This window comes from Lissotriton helveticus, chromosome 2_1 (assembly GCF_964261635.1).
Source record: "Lissotriton helveticus chromosome 2_1, aLisHel1.1, whole genome shotgun sequence".
Classification (NCBI taxonomy): Eukaryota; Metazoa; Chordata; class Amphibia; order Caudata; family Salamandridae; genus Lissotriton; species Lissotriton helveticus.
The window spans coordinates 947,755,108-947,777,439 of record NC_136059.1 but is presented as its reverse complement, the minus strand read 5'-3'; the positions used below and the strand labels follow the sequence as shown (position 1 = coordinate 947,777,439).

Genomic DNA, 22,332 nt, shown 5'->3' with positions numbered 1-22,332 from the left:
ACCACTCAACGCTATAGCACCACTCAGCGCACAGCATCACTCAACACCACAGCATTACTCAACGCCACAGCATCACTCAGCACCACTCAAGGCCACAGCACCACTCAAGGCCACAGCACCACTGAACGCCACAGCACCACTGAACGCCACAGCATCACTCAACGCCACAGCATCACTCAACGCCACAGCATCACTCAACGCCACAGCATCACTCAACGCCACAGCATCACTCAATGCCACAGCATCACTCAATGCCACAGCATCACTCAGCGCCACAGCATCACTCAGCGCCACAGCATCACTCAGCACCACTGAACGCCACAGCACCCCTCAATGCCACAGCACCCCTCAATGCCACAGCACCCCTCAACGCCACAGCACCCCTCAACGCCACAGCACCCCTCAACGCCACAGCACCCCTCAACGCCACAGCACCACTCAGCGCACAGCATCCCTTAATGCCACCGCATCACTCAACGCCACAGCATCACTCAACGTCACAGCATTACTCAACGCCACAGCATCACTCAACGCCAAAGCATCACTCAGCAACACAGCATCACTCAACGCCACAGCATCGCTCAATGCCACAGCATCACTCAACGCCACAGCATCACTCAACGCCACAGCATCACTCAACGCCACAGCATCACTCAGCACCACTCAACACCACAGCACCACTGAATGCCACAGCACCATTCAGCACCACTGAACGCCACAGCATCACTCAGCTCTCACTCTGTGCAACCATTCAACAACAACTGGTTCTAATATGTTCTCTCAATGTTTCAAGCTTTATTACAAATGTCACAAAAAGATGTTAATATTTCACTGCTGTTCTTGGATTTTCATCACAATAAAATACAATGAACATAATCTTCCCAAAAGTTATTTACAACAATTTAAGCTATTGCCATTATAATTACAATAACTTTTCTTTAAATATTAATTATTAAAAAAAATAAAAGCCATTGTTATTTGTAACATTAATACATCTAAGTCATGTAAATACAACACATATTGCATTAAAAATGCTATAGGTGTCACGTTTGCGAAAGTTACAAATATTGGCATTGTAAATGACAAAGCTATTAATTACGCTATTTTCAAAACCAACACATAAATAAAATATTTGTCATTTACAATACCAATAGATCAAACTTTCCTAATGCGAGACCTATTGCATTGCAAATGCTTGTCTTTACACAGTACTTGAGTATTAAGAAATATCAGTGTACTTTTTGTGATGCCTTTATTCACATTTCTTTCAGTAGAGGAGTATGTATAAGTGCGGCACCAATGTAGATCACTTTCAAATAAAACAATTAAAAAACACACACATCTATACCACAAACACTCTAAACAAATAATGTTAAGAAAGAAACATATTGATTGATTGCTTTATTTCGATATGCACATATCATAAAAGCAGTACAAAAAATAAAAACAGCATGTCGAAATAAGTAAGACTGTACATATAGTGTGAGAATAAAAACACGTTAGGTCAGCATAAATTAGATAAAAGAGAATTAAATTGATGTGGACAGTCTTCTAAGTCTAATCAACCAAGCCCATTTTAAAAACTTAGCAACAGCACAAACAATGGGAGGGGCTGTATTGGTTAAAAGAATCCGAAGTGCAACGGAGTGCTGACGAGTCCCCAGTTCTCTGCAGATGGGACCAAGCCAACGTGATCTGGGGCGACCATAGTCCGGGCATTCAAAAAGAAAATGTGGCACCGTCTCGGGCTTATCCTGGCAAAGAGCACAGAAGCGTGATGTGGGCTGGGCTTTATTCCACCTCGAGCAGAGGTCGGCCAAGGGTAAGGTTCCTAACCGAAATTTAATATACAAGGACCTATCCATAGCAACTGATATAATGTCCATGTATGGCTCGTACATGGCAGCGTCTTTGAACAGCAGAAAAGCTGCGGTGGTTTTGCAGTGCTGCTGACTTCTAAAGCGCTTCACACAAACCCACTCCCAGAAAAAAAAATTTAAGGTCTTCTTTGGAGGAGCGGAGTGACTATGCCAGCAAGAGTCCAAACCTAGTTCCCCTAAGAGGTGTTTTATATCCTTCAGCCATTTGATGCTACGCCAACCATCAGAGTGCATCACCTCTGCCAAGCCATTGGCATAGGATTGTAGCTCCGGAGCCCTCCACAAGCGTGCCCAGAGCAGAAGGGGTCGAAGCCGAGCCTGGTCCCTTATGGCTTTACAGCCAGTGTCCATGAGCACTGGGATGGTCGGGCTGCTCGATGGAATGGCAAGGAGATCCTTGATGAATTTATTTTCGGCCTTGCTCAATGAGTCAACATTGCCCAAGCCCAACAGTTCCGATCCATAGAGTGACGCAGGGACCGCACGTGCTTTGTAGATCTCAAGTATAGGAGCAACACAATGTTTTGTAGAGTTATTGAACTCCTTAAGAAGGGCGCCCCCCACCCTTTTGTGGGCCAATGTCATTTTGTCAATGTGGGCAGTCCAGCTCATCACGTCATTCAGTCGGATTCCCAGGTAATCAAATTCTGCCACTCTTTCTAGGGGTATAGAGTTCAGAATTGGAGGGCGGCCGAGTTTGCGAGGTGGGTGCATAACTAGGTACTTAGTCTTGTCTACGTTGATGACAAGGCCCTTGGTGGTACAGAAGTCCTGGAAGCGGTTCAGCAGTGTCTGGAGACCTTGGGGGGTTTTGGAGATGAGGAGGGTGTCGTCGGCGAACAACAGAGTTGGAATTTTTACTCCTCCCAAGATGGGAGCGTCTGATGGTTCGCCCAGTAGGTGATCTACCACCCCGTTAATGTAGAGGGAGAATAAGGTAGGGGCCAAAACACAGCCCTGTCTCACTCCCCTCTCGACCCTGATCTTATCGGTCTTTTCCCCATTCAGCCCCCATCTAACCTGGGCATAGGTGTTGGTGTGCAGGTTAATAAGGAGGTTTAGTAAGTACGGGGGCATCCCTAAACCGTGAAGCACCCTCCAAAGTTCCTCCCTTGGTACCAGGTCAAAGGCAGTCTTAAGGTCAATAAAGGCCAAGTAAAGACTGCCTTTGCCCAGTACCACCACCTTCCAGTGTAATAACAAGAGCCTGAAGACCTGTTCAATAGTTCCTGTACCTGAACGGAACCCAGCTTGCATATCGGACAGGATGTGATTATCGTCCACCCATTGGGTGATCCTCCCCAAGATGGTTTTCCCAGCCAATTTCTGGCTTGAATCTATTAGGCTTATGGGCCTATAGTTCCCCGGTAAGTCCCGACTGCCCTTTTTGAAAATGGGGACCACCTCCGCACCTCTCCATGAGTCAGGCACAGGGCCTCCCTCCATAATTGCGTTGAGGAGTGCAGAGATTAGTACCCCCCATTCTTCCGGGTAAGCGCGGAGGATATCCCCCGGTAGGCCATCCGGACCAGCTGCTTTCAAAGGAACCAAGGTTTTGATCTGCTTTGTTACATCCAGAGCAGAAAAAAGTTCCAGGTCACGAACTAGAGTAAAGGGTGGGAGTTTAAAGGAGTCGTTAAGTGGGCCTTCGACAGCAGAATAAAGATTTTGGAAGTGGGAGAACCAAGTCTGGGCGTTGAAACATATTATAAATCATTAATTTCCTGGTAGAAACTGCTTACTTGATATCAGTATCTTCAACTTCCATCTTCAGCATGTCAGTAATGCACTTGAGGTGTTGGTACCAAATGGCAGATGGTAAATCTGGAAGAAAATCAACACGGATTAAAAAGGTCCACACAAAAATGAAGTCACTGAAACATAACTCAATCATATGACAATGGTACTTAACCTTTTGACTTCTGTGGATCCCCACATAATCCTTACTGGAACCTGGTCACCCCTAGTGAATCATTATTGTAATACTGGGGCTCCCACTGAGTCACTTCTGGAAGCCGGGGTTCCCAGCCTAAGCATTTTAGACGAGTTGAACCGCAAAGCAATACACACAAAAATACAGAAACAAGCATTCATCAAACATACACAAACTATGAAATATTTTATTTAATTCACAAACAAATATTGAAAAATTCAAAACTTTAATTTTAATGGGAATGATGGAGCTTTTTTAAATTTTATTGAGGCCCTTCATCGGCCATACTGTATTCTGTTTAATGCACTTGCTTTGCTCCTACAAATCAATCTGAGGATACTAACAATGTTTAGCCTCCAATTGTCAATTACTTCACATTTACAAAACGTTTTTAAAATTGTTATTTTACATTTTGCTTCTTTATTGATATTCACTTTATTAAACTGTTAATATTGTGTAATTTTCTTAGGGGTTACGGACCCACTGAGTAGGCCTTGCAGACCCCTTGGGGTCCTGGACCACAGCTTAAGAACCACTGCTATAAAATAACGTGACAAGATGTATATCCACTTCCCTAACAAGGAAATACACCGTCATAATAAGTGCTCCTCGTGTTTATGTGCACAATTTATTTGATGGAACTTACAGTGTGCTCTTCATTAACTAAACTGTCTACAGTTGAAATACAGATGCTGACCAATCATCTGGATAAGAGGAAGACAATTAAATCATGGATGTTTAATGGGGCTCTGGACCATGGAACATCTATTCTTTCATACCATAAACCTGGAGCTTGGTACACTGGTGGACGTGAATGGACCTACGTGTGTCAGAGGATGTGACACACGTAGCCCCTGAGACGTACTTGTTGGTCAAAAAAAGCACCTCAAATTCAATCCCAGCATGTGGCAGAAGCCAGAGGTGGGTTCTTTGGAGAGATGTGATAAGATTTCAACATTTTAGGCACCCAATAAGGTGCGGAGAGGTGGTTTAGACTTTTCAGAGTTATACCAAAAGGAGTTTTTAAGCTGATCTAAGCTGAAGAAGGCTCCTCTCACCATGTTTGGAAGTCACGTACTAGGTTGCTATCAAGTCAACATCCTCGCTCTGCAGCAGAACTAGAGTTCAAAAGGCGGCAATGAGCTAGTAGTTCTACCTGAATCTTAAACTATTCAATCAGATGCCACTGCACCCCATCTTTTCTTCTATAAGTCTTAGGTTATCAAAGATGGATGACACGAATACCTGTGAATAATTGACAGGCAGAGATAAATGATTGTTTATGCAGAAGTGTGATGTGAGCCCCTGCTTCATAAGCATGCACATGCTACGGGAGTGGTGGGCGTTGGGATTGCTTTGCACACGTGCAAGCGACAACACTGCCTTTAACAGATTCGTTTGAGGGCTGCTTCCTTTCTGCTGAGCAATGTTACAAAGATCTCCGAATATAAGCTGTTGGAACATATAGGATTTTCCTAGCCATTGTCCATGCACTGGGATTGTGATTTGATTTTTCCACCCTACTCCTTCCAAGTAAATGCTCTGTCGAACATATGACTGAGAATGTACTTAATATGGATTCAGTGGGAAAATGGAAATTAGGTAGAACGTAGAAGCAACCTATTTTACTGTTTAGTGATGCAAATGAAGTTAGCACACACACAGGAAATGCCCTACAAAGATTACTACGCAGTAAACAACGACAGCAAATTTTAAGCGATGTAACTAGATCTGAGAAACTTATCTGACAAGAAATATGAGCTATGGCACAGTAAATAAAGTGGTGAATTACATTCATTAGGGGCCTAATTTGCTAATACTAGAGAGACAAAATTAAAAAAGATATTGCTAGGTTTTTTTTCCGACCAATGGGACAATCCTGAAATTTGCTCACTGGATGGGAGGATGCTCCATTCAACTGCCACTAGTGGTTATAAACTCAAAACAATAGTAAAGCATGGTATTACGATATCCTGGATTATTAATTGAATGCCATTAATGTAAACGCAGTTAGAAAATCTGTTTGCTATGGCACGAAACTGGCAGGCTTAGCCTAGGAGAAAAGAGTAAAATATTTAAGCACCACCAAAACAACATTACAGTGAAGAAACTAACCAGTAACATTCCTAAACCTCACTTAGGCACCCCTACTCTCTTTATCAAGGACTCTATCATAGGAACACAGTTGCCACTGGTCAGCTGGTTCAACCATAAATATGCCTTTCTCATCCTTTATGTCTCAATGACACAAGGAGGCCAGCTAGTATAACCGCTGAACAGCACATTCAAAGCTTGAGCTAGGGCACACTCCTTTGCACAGACGTAGGCAGAAGGTTCTTCCTTTTCTGTTCTTTTCTGAGATCAGTAATATTCTGAAGCCTGAACAATCCTGTGTTAGATAAGAGTATCCACCATATAGAGACAGATCATTATCAAAGGTAAATAACTTATTCTTCCAAGCCTGCGTCTAAGGACAGATTCTTAACCTGTGAATTGACACCAAAGAAGGTGGGCCTGGGATGTGAACTTTACACCAGGAAGTCCTGCAGGACCAAGTGGGAAAATGGCCCTCTCTGCAGACTTGTAAATTTAAGTGACTGGTGAAAGTATGGACAGATACCCATGAGGCTGCCTGACAGATGCTCAAAACAGGAGCACGCCAAGCTTAAACAGTAGTAGCAGCCATTGCTTTGGAGGAACGAACCTAATGAAAGATGAATTTTGTATCAGGCGCAACAGAGTTTGATGCAGAAGACAATCCTTTGGGTAAGGTCAGTCTCTGAACCAGCATTCTTTTCTTCGCACCAGCAAGCACAACAAACAGCTGAGTGTCAACCTAGTATTCCTTAATCCTATCAATCTAGAAACTAATGTAGCATGGATATGGTGTGAAAAGAACACAAGGAGCCTAACTGACTGCCTTGAGACTTGTTACGGAGGTGGGAAGGCCTTCAGAGCAACTGTGCCCAGAACGGCACATATACTCTTCACTAGCTGAAGATAGTATTTCAACATGTTGATTGAGTTACTAGGGTGGATAGCAATCTTTTGGTGACTCTAGGTGGTCTGAGACTAGCTGTGGTGAACTCGTCTTCAGCTGCCAGTCCTCAAGGTACAGGAACATGTGTATCCTGGCCCTGCGAAAATTTGCCAAAACCACCTACATGACCTTTGTAAAGACCCAAGAGAACAATAAGTCCGAAGGGCAGTACAATGAACTGGAAGTGGTCTAATCCCACCACAAAGGGGAGGTACTTACAGAGGGACAGTAGTAACAGAGCACAGAAGTATCCACCCAGCCCCTGAGATACAATGTTTAAAGCTCTTGAAAAAGTGTCATTTTGAACTTTTCCTTCCTGAGGAAGGAGTTGAAGAGTTTGAGGTCTAGAATTGCTCTTAGTTTCCAGTCCTTCTTGGGGACCAGAAAGTATTGGGAGCAACATGCAGCCCTTTCTGTACCTTTGGTACCGGTTTATTTGCGCCTTTGGTGAGCAACATCATATCTTCCTTTGACAGAATCATGGTGTGATCCACCAACACCGCATAGTAAAATGAGAGATGAAGGTAGGTGCATCCAAAAAGGTAAGGGCAGTCTTAAGTTGGACAGTTTGAGGGACCCATAATTCTGATGTGAGAGAGTGGCAGTACGGCAGGCAGTGTTGGGTTTTACTACTGGTCTCAACAGGAGATTGGTGAGCAAATTAAAGATGTTTGGTAGCAATTCTATGTGAAAAGGAGGACATGGAATGTTGCTGTTGTAGTTGGCCTCGCTCTTTAGAACGCCCTCAACTTTTGCCACCAGGAAAGGTTAATGTGAGTTGCTGTATAAATTGAGAATGTTGTGTATGGTGATATTTGAGACCCCTTGAGTATTCTCTGAGATACCTGTATTGATAAGGGAACTAGAGACCATACTAAAGTAACCCAAGTGAGCGAGCCATAGTTCTGATGTCTTTACGTATTTTAAAACTGTAGGAAGTCTTAAAGGTTAATCCAGGGCGAAATCTAGCAAGGTATCCACGTCACCGCCATTTCGAAAATTGAGATAAATGCTAGCAACCATATGAGGTGGAAGTGAATTAGTTGACTCCTCCTGGTCATCCACGTCACATGGGACATGTTGGAGGACTTAATAGGCATCCAACTATGACCCAAAAATGACTTCGATCCGCAACAAGTATGGTTACAGAGACAGAGGGACTGGAGGGGAGCCATCATCATCCCTAAGATTTACTTTAGAAATCATCGACCTCAACATTGGGCAGGTTCTAGCTGAAAATGATCTGGAACGGGTGCCAATGGAGGTCTAGATGGTAGGGCGTGCAGCACAGGAGTGGAGGCACAGCACATCAGTAAAGGCATTGGCAGAATGGGCAAATTTTTCCTGTAGTCAGTTGCCGCCTGGGAAAAGCCTACCAGTGAAAGTTCTACTGGTCTATCAGGCCGGTAGGTGTACCAGAGGGAGTCCATTGAACTTAAATAGGTGCAGCATGGCCTCCTAAAATTAGGTCACCACCTCCTGCGCAACACAAAATGGACCAGGGATGCATAAGCTCCCAGTCCAGCATAGAATCTAAATCGGACACTGAAAAAGGAGGCACTTGTTCTGAACACCGACTAAGTGATCTCCTACAACAAGAGCATTAAGACACCAAAAATCTTTGGAAGTGCTTCTTACTTGACTTCTCTCTGGACTTGTCTTTAAAAATTACCTTCTGGCCTACCTGACCATGACAACCTCAATCGAGGCTGCCTTTGTTTCTTGTGTTCTGCAATGTAGAGTTGTGTCTTTCCTTTCCTGATGACCTTGGGGGCATCAAGGAACACTTGTTGCACAACTTGGAATCATGCTTTGTCCCGAGGCATAATAAAGATACTTTCTAATGGTCAGTGGCCAACATCTGTTTCTGACAAGTGCAGCATAGCTTGAAACCAGACATCTTCAGGGCTACATCCTTGCACACTGCCAAAGGTAAAACAAGAATTTGGTGACAAACATAAAATAGGTAGGAGCGAACCTCCGGATCTGCAGCTTCAATCGTGGAAAAAAGAGGAACTGATATAAGTGTGATGGGTGATGCCTTTCTATGGCACCATGTTGCCATTGCTGGAGGTGGACAGAGTTGCAACAGAGGTTAATGGAGTCATCTGTTGGCATGCGGGAGCACTTGTAAGTTTGCAGCTCTAGTTTGGCTCCTGGGAAGATTGGCAAGGTAATGAATCTGCGGTGAGGAGCTCACACCAGATCCCTATTTAAGTAAGCAGGCTACCAGGGTCCCTGCCTGAACTTTCTGATTACATTTTAGATGACTATCCTGTAATTAGCTTCCCCTCCCTTCTTGCCAAAGGTCTGCTAGAAAGATAGTTGCTTCAAAAGAGCCTTTGCTTTTTTCTTGGAGCCATGTCACACCTTCTTGCGGGGCTGGATAATCTAATTACCCTCAATGTTTGGAAAGAAGACCGGCAGAACCCGTTTTTGGACTGACCAAGATGCCAAGAGATTAACAATTTTTGTGGATATCATCTTTCGGCATATTTACCAAAAATCTATGTTATTCAACAAATTAGATTTTGTTTGTAAATATCAGCATGCTTCAAAGCGGATTTCTCTAGCCGTCCACATAAACTTATCACAAAGTGATTATTAATTTAGGCCTTTGCAAAACTGAAAGGCTGATTTAGTCTTCTGCAGTAAATATCACTTTTGAATGCTATTGCTGTAGAGCACAGCTTTCCAAACTCTTCATGTTGGTGACACACGTTTAGGAGATGTATCATTTTGGGACACAGTAAGGCAGTGTAGCGGAGCCCAAACCACTTAACAGGGGTTTGGGGGGTTCTCCCATCGGAAGACAATTTGGAAATAAAAGTGGGCAAATGGTGCATTTTCAAACAAATTTGAGACCACGAGGTGGAACACAGGCCCCTGCAGAGGACGTCTTTGTCCACTGAGCCACCAGACCAGGAATACACACATCTTTCTCTCTCTCGGTCTCCCTCTGTCTCCCTCCCTCAGTCTGTCTCCCTCCCTCTCTCCCTCGGTCTCCCTCGCTCTCTGTCTCCCTCGCTCTCTGTCTCCCTCCATCTCTGTCTCCCTCCATCTCTGTCTCCCTCCATCTCCGTCTCCCCCCTCTGTCTCTCTCCCTATGTCTCCCTCCCTCTGTCTCCCTCCTCTGTCTCCCTCCCTCTGTCTGTCTCCCTCTGTCTGTCTCCCTCTCTTTCCCTCTGTCTCCCCTGACTCCTTCCCTCTGCCTCCCCTGACTCCTTCCCTCTGCCTCCCCTGACTCCCTCCCTCTGTCTCCCCATACTCCCTCCCTCTGTCTCCCTCTGCCACCCTCTCTCTGTCGCCCTCTATCTCTGTCTCCCTCCCTCTGTCTCCCTCTCTCCCTCCCTCTGTCTCCCTCGCCCTCTCTGTCTGTCTCAGTCTCTGCCTCTATCTGTTTGTTCCTGTCTATGCCTCTATCTGTTTGTTCCTGTCTATGCCTCCATCTGTCTGTCTGTCCCGGTCTCTGCCTGCCCCGGTCTCCCTCTCCGTCTCTGCCTCTATCTGTCTACCCCTGTACCTGTCTCTGCCTCTATCTGTCTCTGTCTGTCCCTATCTCTGTCTGTCTCCCTCTCTCTGTTCCTTCTCTGTCTCCCTCTCTCTCTGTCTCCCTCCCTCTGTCTCCCTCTCCCTCCCTCTCTCTACCCCGGACACCCTCCCTCTGTCTCTCTCCCTCTATCTCCCTCTCTCTCTGTCTCCCACGGGTTCCCTCTCTCTGTCTCCCTCCCTCTGTCTGTCTATGTCTGTCTCCCTCTGTCTGTCGCCCTCTGCCTTCATCTCTGTCTCCCTCTGTCTGTCGCCCTCTGCCTCCCTCTCTGACTCCCTCTGTCTCCGTTCCTCCGTCTCCCTCCCTCTCTGTCTCCCTCCCTCTGTTTGTCTGTTTCCCTATCTCCGTCTTCCTCCCTGTTTCCCTCCCTCTGTCGCCCTCCTCCCTCTGTCTGTCTCCCTTTGTCTGTCGCCCTCTGCCTCTCTCTCTGTCTCCCTCCCTCCGTCTCCCTCCCTCTGTTTCCCTCCGTCTGTCTCCCTTCCTCTGTCTCTCTCTGTCTGTCACCCTCTGTCACCTCACCCCAGCTTCCCGGGCACACACACAGCCCACTCAAGCACTTCACAGGTCTTTAAAAGGCCATTTACTTTTTAAAGAGGCTTTGTTGTGAATCGCCTGCCCCCCATAGAGCAGAGTGTCTAGGAATGCCTCTTAATTAGCAGCAGTGCTAAGTGCCCGCGACACACCCAATATTTGCAAGCTACACAGTACTGAGTCGGGGCACACAGTTTGGAAAACTCTGCTGTAGAGACATGTCAGTTCCGTATTTGGCCTGGCTCCTTTTTCTACGTTATGTACCTGGCCAGGTAAACTTCGAGGCGATACAGATGGGTGCCTTGACTAATGATAAAAGTCGACATTGCAATGTCAAAATTGCTTTATTTGACATTTCCTGGTCACTGCTTTTTAGCCACAGCAGTTCAGGCCTGCAACAGTAGTCCTGATTCCATGCTTTTTACGTCACACGTTTGGGTAAGGCTACATTGCAGCCACACACGACACCTGACTTTTATGCCTCTGGTGCATTTTCCTCACCATATTACTGTGGCCTTGCAGTCTGCTATGTCAAATGAAATTAAACATTTTACACCTTGTGGACAGGGTCAGAACACATGAACTCCGGGGTGCTTAGCAACCTCCCAAGACACAGAACTAAAAATACCCACACATCCAGACGTTTGGGGAGACAAGGAGGTTTAACAGGGCTTACAGTGGCCCATACTTAATACATTATCAGTATTTGGACATAACGGAGAGGGAGCAGTTGTTTAGATCTGGTTTTTAATGCACTACCCTGTTTTTCTGATTTGCTTTATGCTGGAAGATTAAGACATTTTAACATCTTTTTTTAGATTAGTTTGCTGGTATAATGGGGAGGGAGGATTTTCAATAAGGGTGGGCATAGTTGGCGGAGTACCACTATGTGGAATTCTGCGGAGTTGAACAAAAACTCAGTGAACTCCACTCTGCGGCTTGGGTCACAAAACTGTAAATGGCTCGCCTAATGTGGGCTGTGAATTGCTTTTAGACAGTCAAACAAAAGAAGTCTAGTTGTGAAGGGAGATGGTCTTCCTAGCAGGATGGTTGGGAAGGAGCTATAGCCTACCCTGACTACATTTCAAAGGGCCCTGTCTGGAGCACACATAAAGGGACCGGACACCAGGCCTGTTCTTGCCTCAGAGGAAGAAGAAGAACTGACTAGAACCAGTTTTGAGGGTAGGTCATGGAATTCTCCACACAAAAATTGGCACCAGGTATAAAAATGGGGCATTCGTAACTTATCAGAACACTCTTGGACCTGTGGAAGATTCAGAAGAAAGGCTGCCCTGCTGCAAATCGAACTGCCCTGCTTCTAGAAGGACTGCCTTGCTGTCTTGAAGAAGGACGATTGGACCAGCCTAATTTGATTACAGGTTACCCAGAGTGACTCCAGGGGTCAGTTGGATGACCTCCGGTGTGAGCTGCAAGGGTACACCATGCTTCCAGAGGTCTTCCTGCAAGTGCTGGGCACCAGCTGGACCTGCTGTTGTCCTCTGCTGGTGTGATTCCTGATCCCCAAGAGGTGCCCCTCAGGTCCTGGACCCTTTGCTGGCATCAGTGAGAACTTCTGCTCAGGAACAGGTGAAAATCTGAAGTTTGAGCTCCTTGCGACTGCAAAGTGACCTCTTCACACCGAGAATCAATATCCTGCAATGACTGCCAACGCGAAGCTCCAGTGGAACCAGCTCTTCATGCAAACAGTAAAGGCCCATGATGACCAGCAAAACAAGACTTGTACTTCAATCAATGTGAAGCTCCAGTGACAACAGGATCTTTGTGCTCCATTAACACTGGAGTCAACACTTCACCTGCTCCTTGCGCCAAAAGCCTCCTCCTTACAGCCCCTCCCACAATGAATGGAAAATATTGCACCAAACTTGAGAATGTAACTTAAGTGGGATTAACCTGGTTTCTATATGGGACCTGCGCTCCATTGCGGTCCCCCTGAACTTGTGCCTTTCCCCCGCTCTAGTGTGACCAGATAACTGCAAGTGACACTTGCTGCTTTTGTTGTCATGGAATCATTTTATTGATTAGAACATTGGAATGTTGGGCGCTCCATCAAAAACAATGGAAAGCTCCAAGCTTCTAATGGCCAGTAGAAGCCTGCAGCTCCAACATTCCAATGTTTGTTCACAGCTGGTATTGTTAACAAAAGGCCTCACGGAGCCCGAGGGGTTCCAATCCCCTCTGGCTCTGTGATGCCTCTGTTTTTCCAAATTAGAACATTCTGCCCTCTAGGGGCAGCATGTCCTAATGCCTTGGAGCCCTCCATAGCGGGCTCTATTGGCTATTAAAGGCTTGTTCCCTTGTTAAAGGCCCTCGCCTTCAGCTCAGGACTTTAATGCTGGAGCAACCCTTTAATGGCCGGCTCAGCACACTACGGCGGGCTCTAACGCTATATTAAAATGTTCTCTATTTTTCTAAACTGTTTGAGATTTTTCTTGTGTTGTGTTTTTTCTTTATTACTGTCTGTGTACTCAATAAATACTTTCTACATTGCATCCAGGTTAAGCCTGACTGCTTTGTGCCAAGCTACCAAGAGAGTTAAGCACAGGTTAATGTAGTGACGTTTGTGGTTCACCCTGACAAGTGTTCTGTTTACTATTTGAGAAGGGCTTCCATCCCTCTCAACTAAGGGAAGGTCCTGTACTATCTTTAACTTTGTAGTAAGTTTGTTTGGGTAATGGATATATTGCTTGGGCATCATTTTTTTCAAAGTTTCTTATTTAGGGGCCGATTCAGATCCGGGTCGGAAAGCACTCCGACCGAGCCGGATCCGGGGTGTTTTCCAACCGATCCGGACTCCTGCAGTCCGACCGAGCAAGTACGATGCGGCCGTATGCTGTCGGACTCGGTTCGGTCGGACTCCCATAGAAGTCAATGGGAGCCGGTCGTACGATGCGCACATGGGCTCCCATTGACTGAATGGGCACGTCGAGGACAAGTGAGCCCCCTACAGTGGGAACGCGTACGGTGCCATCCGCACCGTACATGCCTGTATTGGGGTCTCCCCCTGTGTCCGAGTCGTAAGGCAGCGGGTAACAGGGTGTCCGACACGGACCCCTAAAGTCCAACTCCGGGAGCTATTGCGAGCCGAACGCTCCGACTCGATCCGGTTGTCCAAATTGAGCATCGTACTAGCTCGGTCATGAAAAATCTCCATTGCGAGCCACGGTTTGCTTGTGACCGAGTCGTATAGAGCGGTTTGGACCTGGAACCGATTCGGACAGAGATTTTGCGCTTGTTCGCATCGTACTTTGCCGTCCGAACCCGTGTATGACTCGGAAGGAAATTCAGCCTCCGAATCGGGCCTGCTAATGCCAAACCCGATTCAGGTGCCCTTCCGACCAAGATCGGAATCGCCCCCAGAGTAAGAGTGACAAAGAAACCCGGGGCACACTAAAAGTAAGAGAATATTTCATCATGCCTCTTCCGAACCTCTTGATTTTTAGTCAGTTTATTGTGCACTGCATTAAATTGTGCAAAAAAAATTGCACCTCTTTGACCTACATCTATAATGACCCCAACCGTATCAATTCACAGCCTGAGGTTCACATTTTGCAGGTTGAATGATAACTGAGATATGGGGAGGGCACCCACACAGTTATGTGTGAAGACCCATTTAAAACAAAATATTTACCTCCAACAATCATATGGTTATGTCATCTCGTAGACTTTATCTTACATTAAGAATATCTGTATTGGATTTCAATTTTCACACAAAGTTGAAAGACAACCGGCTTGATGCACATCCCTACTCCTTTCAGAATTGCAATTTCATTTGTGATGAATGGGTTAGGTTTTTAATAAAGTGATACCAGGCAGCCTTATGGGTGCCTCTGAGTGCCATGAAACACTGTAAACATCTAGACATAGCAAAATTGAGCAGTATATGGACACATGTTGGGAGGTGATTCTCGGTCTCCAGAGGGCCTTGAAGCCTGCTTGGTGATCCCAACTGACACCCAATAACTTTTATGCTGGGAGCAGCGAGTGAGTAGAGGTGCAGGAATCCGAGGAGTATGCCCAAGTCTATCAAAGAATATTTAAGGGGATATTGGAAGATTTAGAACAAAGTGAAGACTACAGTGAGAGGCTGGTGAATCAGATGTGTATAAGGGAAAATGGCATGATTTCCAGGGCAAGGGCTAAGATGAGCACTGGTCTTTTTGTGCATGGTGTGAGAATCCCACGGATAGAAAGACAGTAGGGTGTGTTGCTCAATCAGGAGCACAAGAGCACAGTACTGTAGAAGAGTAAACACGCACTAGTCACAGTTCAGTTCAATCACTGAAGTACACAGGAGTTCAGGACTTTGGACAGTAAACCTTAAGCAGGACCCTAATTCAAGCAGGTACACAAGGGGATATCAGGAAGCTCCACAATACCCGTCAGTACAACAGAGTAAGGGTACTGACCAATCAAGTACACAAGGGTTCTGTTATTCAGAGGGAGAATAAATATATAGGACAACAGCCCAGCAAGAGTGGAGGGGTACAGTATATGTGGACAGGGTGTGCAGGAAATGTCGAGAGGTGTGCCAGCAGCGATGAGACATAATAAAATGCATCTACAATTGTGACTGCAGTAGGCCAAAGGGCCAATGGGTAAAGCTGTGCTGCGAAAGGTTCTTCTAGGCTCTGACAGAAAGCCTGGCGGGAGAGGTGGGGTCTCCAGCGTTAGACTAACACAATTCAGTGCAGTGGTCTGTTTCACCGCATTGAAATGCAAAATCACACATTATAGCGCCTCTCAGCTGACAAGCTGGAGCACAGATATATAGTTGGCATACAAAGTACAATTCACCTTTCCATTCCCAGCTCCCCAGCTCCCCCACCCCCGTTGTGTTTAGTCCCAGTGAAACACCGTAGTCGGTAGTTGGTTTTCACAACGTAGTCTTTATTAGCTTTAGATGCTGCCAATTTCAGCATTGGCCTCACTACTGTTAATCTCTTGGCCAACTTTTATTATTGCTTTATTTAATACACCACAACATGCAAATAAGAAAGATATCAGGGTTATACATTTCACATTGTATTGACAATTGTCTCTCCACAGGTCCTTTGCTTTGTCTTCGGGTTGTGCAAGCAGGCCGCAACCAAGATACCCTGCTCTCTTTGTGCTGACAGCCCCCGGCCAACAGAGCCGCAGGTAGATACTTCGCCACTGCTTGTGACAAGCGCCGGCTTCCTGGGTAGGGCCAGAGAGTCCAGGGCCACCAGCAGGTCAGCCCCCTCTCCCACCAGCCCGGAGCCCCCAATAGACTGCACGCCCTGTTCTGGGGCCAAGCAGTCGCCGCCAAACGGAATCCCTGTAATTTCTCTTGCCCAGGACCCCGCCTAACCAAAACACTGGGGTGGGTAACTTTTTGTGACGCTTCGATCTGTTCTTTCTGCAGGCGTGTGGACAAAGGGGGCGACGGTATTGCCCCTTGGACTTTTAAACCCCTGCCAGTTTGCTGCTTCCGGGGACCCCGTGTGACGTGTTTCGGGTTGAGGGGTTTCCTGTACCCTCTTCCGGGTCTCTTGATCCGGAAGGGGTTCCTAGCCGTGTTCCTGCCCCTTGATGCCACCAAAGGCACCATGCCCCCTAGGTGGGGTGGTGCCCGCCAATGCACGAACACCGAAAGCTGCATCAGTAGCATGGACTACGCTCTGTTCCCGGCAGGCTTGTTGGCTGGCTCCCCTGCTCAGTAGCTGCTACCACTACTATGCTACAATGAAACCACACTGGACTCCACACGGCATAACTCTGAAGTCAGGAGGAGTCACTGTCCGTGTACAATGGCTTCTATTGATGCAGTGTGAGTCTCAGGGAGTTTTGTCAGACTTGCGGTGGCTGACGACTGCCCGCAGCGTGAGAGGGCGTCATGATCTGGCCAGGTCCAAGGTCCGGATGGCTGCCCTAAAGCTAAGGCTCATTAAGGAGTGAATCGTGGGGCCTAACATGTGTGCCTTTCTACTTTGTACTCTACAGGGAGCCCCACACCTCATTTCACTAAACTTGGACAGAAACTGACCTACTGTTGGACTATTTTGTTAAAGAAACAACTTCACAGTAAATTTCATGTGCTACATTTGAATGCAGATCAAGATCCAATCAGTGCAGCCATTCTTGACCCGTCCTGTTATAGGGTAATGGCGATAAATATACTACGTAGCCAGGTAGTTCCCCATACTAGACAGTTCTAATAAATGGAAGGGGGGCTAAGTATTAAGAGTTTATTAAGAAGATGCATTAAGTAGTTCAAAAGCAGAACTCAAGGTCAAAAGTGGTATTCCAGCAGCATCAAACATTGCAAGAATTCTGGAATATGACTTCATGACATACTTTTAGAGAGCATTGTGATTCAGACATACTCCAATAATAAAGTGCGCACTAAACATTTTTAAATTATATACTTTCTTTTATTTTATTTATTTATTTATTTATGCGATTTTATATAGCGCGAACTTTACCCGAAGGTGTCAGAGCGCTTTACATAGGACCCAGTTTCAAACATAAGGACTGACGGTACAAAAAGAATTTGCAAATTGTTGACTTACATAAGAACCAGTTGAAACATACGGATTGAGGGTTACATGCGTTATAGAAAGACTTAGGATTACATGCGTTATAAAAGGGTACAGACAGAAAAAATTGCAAATGTACAAGAGATAAAGTCACACAAGGAGGAGATACAAATGGATAAAATCTAGGCATATACTAGTGATATCTTGCCAGTAAGGGGCCAGAAGCCGAACATCCCCGACTGGTACGTGTTGCTGTGATGTTGCAGTGTGAACTAACCGCACAGTGATTAACATAAAAAAACGGTTTCGCTTTTCATCTCACCTCTCATATTTCTCTACTGCCCTGTTAATGAGATGTGCATGCAATGCCCTGTTTCTCAAGGATATCAAGTGCATGAGGACCAATCAGCCGTGGCCTGTCTTCACATTTCATTTCAACAGGTTGTAAGGTCCGAGGTTCTGCATGAAAATAAATCTCTCTCATTACATTCCTCCCACTGCCGTCTGCACAGTTGAACTTGGTGACTCTGGGAATTTCCAAGGAGTGAAGGCATTGCTTCATGCAATAAACCCGTGACTCTTGCCGCTGGCGCTGGATCACACAGTTGGCACAGAGCTGAGATGAATGATGTTCAAATAAGCAAAAGCTCATTAATTTGAAAGCGAGGGAGCGGGCAGACGACGGAACTTGTTATTATTTTTAAGATATTAACTCCTACCTCTTTTCATTATCTTCCAAGAGCATATGCCTAAAAAAAGTGTTTTTCTACTCTTAAAATAAAAATGTAATGTATTCATAACTTAAGACCAATCACTGAAAAATCAGGGCACATGTACGACAAGGGATAAAAGGAATGGGCAAGGAGAGGTTCAACAAGAAGCAAGTATGTACCATAGGAACTGGAAATGATTCAAACTTAGGGAGCAACCGAACTCCCTTACACAACAAAAAGCGAGCAGGAACGGATTCAAAATTGTATACAAAAAGCAGGCAGGCTGTAGGAAGGTGGTGACAGAACAAGGTTGTTACTTTTTTTTTGGTCCTCATTTATCCAAATTATGCTTTAGTTTCCAAGAGAAAGTGTATAGACCGAAATATTGGGCAGATATTGTTTGTTCCCTGTCACTCCACAAGGGAGAGAGAGATAGGATTTATCTACGGGTCAACACTTAGCCTCTTGGTTTAGGTTAACACTCAATCTTAGAATGTTCTTTAGACAGGTGCTTTTTGTAGCGGCCCAACCACCGAATCAGCCTCCTTAGCATATCGATAATCATTGGACCATATAACAGAAAACTGAAGACAGGGTATAAAAGAAAAAATAGTGAAAGAAAAAAGAAGAAGCCCTTCAATCCAAAACCAAATAAGAACAGCCCAAAAAGTGCAGTTTTATATATGTGATAGTTACTAGTGTGTATTTACAGTGGAGTGTTTCTCAACCTAGTCATCCCAGATTTCCCAATATTTTGTTTGCTTAACCTGTTTGCCTGAACGATCTAGTAAGGATACCCTCTGGATTGAATATATCCATTCCTATGACGTTGGGGAACAGGAAAGAATCCATTTGATACACAATTCCCGCCGTGCAAGAAGAACCAATGCAAAAAAAAGAGCTTTATGATTTTTTGTTAAGATTCAGTTATAAGTAACCTCTGGAAACACCCCCATAGATTATTGGGGGAATCGTTAGCTTTATCTCCTGATCCATAATATCTGATATGGGCTTACCCACTTTCTGCCAAAAAGTCTGGATTGAGGGACACCGCAAAAACATGTGGATCTCGTTGGCGCCAACTTCTCCACATTTCGGGCATTTCTTGATCAAACGATTCCCATTTTTTATATTTTCTGTGGAGTCCAGTATGCTTTGTGTACTGTGAATAGATGGTAATTTTTTAAGGGTGGGCATTTGACACATGACCATAAAAGAGACATTGATACTTGTCCCAATTTTTTGAGATTGACGTCCGGCAGGGCCATCTTCCAAATCTCTGTGTAAGCAGCATTCATGACTTCTCCACTTTGGATTAGCAGCCAATACCACTCTGTGACTTCTTTCCGCATTTTTTGTCTTGAAAAATCTTTAACACCATGCCCGCATCCCCTTCTAGCTCTTTTCCTGAAGATTTTACCCTGCTTGACAATGGAAATACTTACATTTCGAAACCGAATGTTCACATATCAGGGAGAAATGCTGCCATGAAATTAATTCAGAGTCCACAATGAGTTGTCCCCAAGTGCAGATACCGCAAGATCGAAGTGGAATGGCGAGGGCATCCTCCAAACAGGCCGGAGTGCCTGGAGAGTCCCAAATAGGTGCTGCGTCACTATAATATGGGATTTTTAAAAGTCTTCTTACCTGAACCCAAAGTTTGACTGTGCCCCCAAAATCTTCAGTCTCACCTTCTTGAATAATCTTGGGAGGCCAACTTGCCTGATGGGAGAAGCTGATCGTAAGGGCCTTTAAAAGTGGAGACAAGACTGAGCATTCAATCAATAATTGCAGGATGTTTTTTAAATGAAAAGCGCAGTACTACAAATATAAATCTGGGGTAGCAATGCCTCAATTGGCTTTCTTTCTTCTAAGTTTCTTTAGGGCTATTCTTGTGCTTTTATTAACCCAAATAAAGCTAGAACCCTGTACTTTCTTAAACCACACCTTCGGGAATTCTAATAGAATTGTATTAAACAAAAACTTTTATTTGGGCCGAATTTACATTTTTAGAAGATTGGATTTACCCAAAAAGAAAGTGGGAGGGCACTCCATGATAGCAAGAACAAGGTTGTCTCGGTGGAATAATCTACACAAGGCCCTCAGTAAATATGCGTCTTCCAAATGTTTTGAATTTTAGTCTCTTTTCATTACATGCGTTGAATTTTTTCAATTCTGGGATATTTGTGATTTCTATTGGGTACAACAGTTATTTATTCACATCTCATAAGTGAACATTGTGCATTACTTTGCACAGCAATTGTATTTGCCTGTCCTCACGTCATGCACCCTCGTTGGCTAAGTTCCTCCTCGAGTCTTTCCCCGGGTGCTCACAATGACTACAAGAGATGTGCGTGGGCCACAGCGTCCTTCTTGTTGAGCAGGCGTCTCTGCGTGTCTCTAAGTTAACTTGTAATGCTTCCCCGTTGAACTATAGGCAGGCTGGTCTCCTGCACACCTGATGTGGATGTGGGAACGAGAAGCGCGGCTCAGCTGCTAAAGTTGGCTTTCTTCGCTCTCGGTCTACTTTGTTACACGTGACGTCTGTCCCTGCTCAGAGACGTCATGCCGTATCCGTAGCGTAGCGGGCTACGTTAATACTGCCACTTAAGGCTTGGCCCTCACTTTGAACATGCTTTGTGAACTCAATCGCCACTCCTTGAAGAGCCAACACAAAATTAAGGATTTAGCATGTCGGACACTGTTTGTGAGCAAATGCAGACCCAGAAAACTGTAGTCTAGTTAATTCGGATAATTTAACTGTTTACTAGTCTTTGCAGACTTCAATATTCACAGTATACAACCCAAACGCAGAAAAGGAGCATTGGAGCTGTGCTCGTCTCCTACATAAGGAGAATGTGCAATGTTATTTCTCTGACTTACAACACTAATCGGACGTATATGCGATTGCATGTCGCAGGTGGATAGCATCTACCACCACACAACAGAACCACTATCCCAAAGGCCCAGAAAAGGACACCTATAAGCAGGGCTTTAAGTGGGAAAAAAAACTGGGGGAGCGGTGTATCTCAAAGGGGAGTGGCAAATGTAATTAAGGGTGTGGCTTAATATAAGTAATCTAAAAATGTGTGGTTAGCATAGTGTGCCGCCCGACTTCTATTTTACTGTTTCTGTCATTGCATCCAGATATATGAAACAACAAGTAACATCATACCTACAACAAATCAGGACTATTAGCTTTGTCAATGGTTGTCAGTTGCATAAGATTATTAAGCAGCAACTATGGCTTCTATATAATATTGAAAAAGCTCCACCTAAAGACCTGGTGACACCACGACAAAGTTGCTGCTCCTTAGTTTAAAAAAGAGAAGGTAAATCCAGAGAGAAAATGACCCACTTTAAAGGATTTCCCTTCCCCAACAACGCTCAACTGGCATGACTTCATGTCGTAACTGCTTCACTAATGAGAAGTGAGCAGTGTGAGCTTGCGCACATGATGTGCCTGCTGTCAATGCAGTCCGCCTGTGACAGGGCACAAAACAGAGCCCGATAGAGACCCGTTTAAAAAACTGCTGGTGCCAAGAACCTGTGAGACCCGGCCCACTTAAAGCCCTGCCTATAAGGCTCAGCTATTGGCCGATAGTGTAGCTGACTCATCACCATTGTTTCAGCCAATCAGACAAGCATAGGCAAAAACACATTTGTTCATTTCTCTCTGAAAAAGGGAAGTGACAAAAGCCAGTCTGAACACCAGGGGGCATATATGTAGGTAATTTCCATTTTGCGATTCCCAAATAGCGATTTTTAAGGAATCGCTATTTGAGAATAGCAAAATGGAATGTAGGTAATGATTCGCAATTTTTTTGCGAATCTCTAACATTCCTTAATTGCGATTAGCAAATTGCGAATCGCAATTAAGGAATGAGTGTCCCATTCATTCCTATGGGCTAAGAGGCCCATAGGAATGAATGGGGATACATTCTCAAATTGCGATTTTCTATGAGAAAATCGCAATTTGAGAATTGCAATTCCAAGTGTGCCAGGGTGTCCCAAGGACACTTGTTGCAACCCTGGAATGTGCCTCTAAGTACATGTGGCGCACATACATGCCCTAAGGGCATGTCTGTGCACCACATGGCACTTAGAATTTTTTTTTAAATGCATTTTGAAAGGAAATCGCAAAATACCATCTACCTGGAGAAA

The 22,332-nt window shown here is 45.1% G+C and overlaps 1 protein-coding gene across 2 annotated transcripts in view; it reads right to left on the bottom strand.

The window, feature by feature from the left end:
- Window positions 1-22,332, bottom strand: part of FANCC (FA complementation group C) — a 1,254,769-nt gene that overhangs the window by 141,975 nt on the left and 1,090,462 nt on the right. For both annotated transcript variants that reach the window (XM_078675695.1, XM_078675696.1), the window contains one exon: window positions 3,623-3,704. In XM_078675695.1, coding sequence (XP_078531821.1) covers window positions 3,623-3,704 — 82 coding nt within the window. The remainder of the gene's footprint in view (window positions 1-3,622; window positions 3,705-22,332) is intronic.